This window comes from Egretta garzetta, unplaced genomic scaffold, assembly GCF_000687185.1.
Source record: "Egretta garzetta isolate BGI_Z169 unplaced genomic scaffold, ASM68718v1 scaffold1263, whole genome shotgun sequence".
NCBI lineage: Eukaryota > Metazoa > Chordata > Aves > Pelecaniformes > Ardeidae > Egretta > Egretta garzetta.
Genome location: NW_009259060.1, coordinates 19,765 through 21,716, shown reverse-complemented (window position 1 = coordinate 21,716; position 1,952 = coordinate 19,765). Strand labels below are relative to the sequence as shown.

Here is a 1,952-nt window from a genome sequence, read left to right as displayed (position 1 = left end):
GCCCCCCCCTGCCGCTGGCCCCCCTCGCCTTGGGAGGGTCTGCCCGGCACTTCGGGGTGGCTTTTGCTTTTGTGGGCGGTGACGTTGTCTTTCTTCTCGAACTTCTTGCCGCAGATGTCGCAGGAGAACTGGTAGAAGGCGTCGGCGTCGTGTTTCTTCATGTGCCAGTTGAGGGAGGCTTTCTGGCGGCAGGTGAAGCCGCAGATCTCGCACCTGGGGGAAAAAAAAATGGGCTGCGATTCAACATAAAAAATTTTAAAAAAAAGGTATTAGGAGGGATTAAGCGCAAGGGAGAACTGTCCCCGCCTCGGCTTGATGCTGCGTTGTGAGGTGGGCTTAGCAAAGCCACCCCCCCGCCGCGCCGCGTTGGCTCTGTGTGGCTTCAGCACACCCTCCAGGCAAGGAAACGCATCGCGCTCGTTACGTCCCGGCTTATTAAGCTTTTCCCAATCAAGCCCCACGCCCTGAAGCTGCTGGATCAGAGCGGAGCCAACCCTGGAGCCAGAAAACTTTTTGGCAAAAGCAAAAAATAACAGCGAGCCCTCCGGCTGCCCACGGCGAGAAACCTGGCTCTCCCACCCACACTCGGAGAAGCTGCATTTGGGTTGCAAAGCGACGGGGAGACGCCCCGATGCCAACTGAAGCATCAGCGGTCGCACTGGGGGGACTGGGACTTACTGCAGGGGTTTCTCCCCGGTGTGGATGCGCCGGTGGATGATCAAGTTGCTGCTGGTACGAAAGGAACGGGCGCAGAACTCGCAGATATAGTTCCGCTTGTCTGGGGGGGGGGAGGGTAGACAAGAAAAGGATTTAGGGGGCTGATTTCAGCCTGGAAGAGCAGTCGGGGGGGGCTTTCAGGATGTATTTTAGGAGGCAGGATGCTTTCCCAGCACAGAAATGGGGATGATGAATGAGAGATCCCGGGAGCAGAAAGCAAACGGGGTGCAGCAACATCTACCCAGGGATGCAAAGGGGAGTGGTGAGGACGTGGGTCCGGTCAGCTGTAGCCCAGAAGTGGGACCAGCGCGGGAGGGGAGGTCTAGGGAGGTGTAGGGTGCCCGTGCCATGGTGGCCAACTCACCGCTGTGCAGTTTCTCATGCTCCTTGAGGTGCTTCTTGAAGTTGAAGGACTTGCCGCAGCTGGGGTCCGAGCAGGTAAAGGTGTTCTGGTGGACGTGCTGGTATTTCTTGTGGTGCTGCCATTTTGGGGAGAAAAAAGGGGGGGTTACAAAGAGAGGAGGTCAGCGCTGAGAAGCTGCACTTGGAGAAGCCCAAGGGCACCTTCCAGCGCCGACCTCCCCCCACCGTTTCGCTCCCTGAAGCACATGGTGGGACTTCAAGCAACCTCAGGCACGCCGAGCTGCTGCCGAAAACACGAGGTCACCAAGCCCCCTATTATCCAGCTTCGGAAAGCCACGGGCAATTTAAGTTGCCCAACTCCAGCTCTAGGGCAACAGCCGGGATGCCCAAAAAAGAGTGGGGACAGGGAAAACCTGACCCATCCAATGGGTCACCAAAGCTCCTGGTGGCCCCAGAAGAGACTGGGAGTGGGAGGGATGCTCGTCCCCAGCTCAGCTGCACCTCCCTGGAGCACAAGAGGGGGACTGGAGCACATCGGTTGCCCCCAGCCCTCACATTCAGGTACTGGCGGTTGGAGAAGATCTTGCCGCAGCCTTCATAGTCGCAGAGGAGGATCTCCCGCTTTGCCGCCTTCCTGCAGGAGAGGGTGGAAAAACCATGGCCGATGAGGATGAGCAGGGAAGAGAGCCGAAAAAGCCGTGGCTTTTGGATTTGACACCCCAGCAGGTCCTCCTCACCCATCTTCCCTCTTACCCACCCATCAAAAGCTTCATTTAAGGAACTAAAGCCCCTCAGGAGGCTCCTATCAGAGCAAACATTGCTTGCTAAGGGCGTCCCACCACCGAAGAGCGGAGCTGCACCTTCTCACCCTC

General features: G+C 57.9%; 1 protein-coding gene across 1 annotated transcript in view; it reads right to left on the bottom strand.

Moving 5' to 3' along the window:
* LOC104122946 (zinc finger protein 692) overlaps positions 1 to 1,952 on the bottom strand; it is a gene marked incomplete at its 5' end in the record, with an annotated part of 12,624 nt that overhangs the window by 216 nt on the left and 10,456 nt on the right. Inside the window, 4 exons of the mRNA XM_035890688.1 lie at positions 29 to 213; positions 679 to 778; positions 1,082 to 1,196; positions 1,636 to 1,714. Coding sequence (XP_035746581.1) covers positions 29 to 213; positions 679 to 778; positions 1,082 to 1,196; positions 1,636 to 1,714 — 479 coding nt within the window. The remainder of the gene's footprint in view (positions 1 to 28; positions 214 to 678; positions 779 to 1,081; positions 1,197 to 1,635; positions 1,715 to 1,952) is intronic.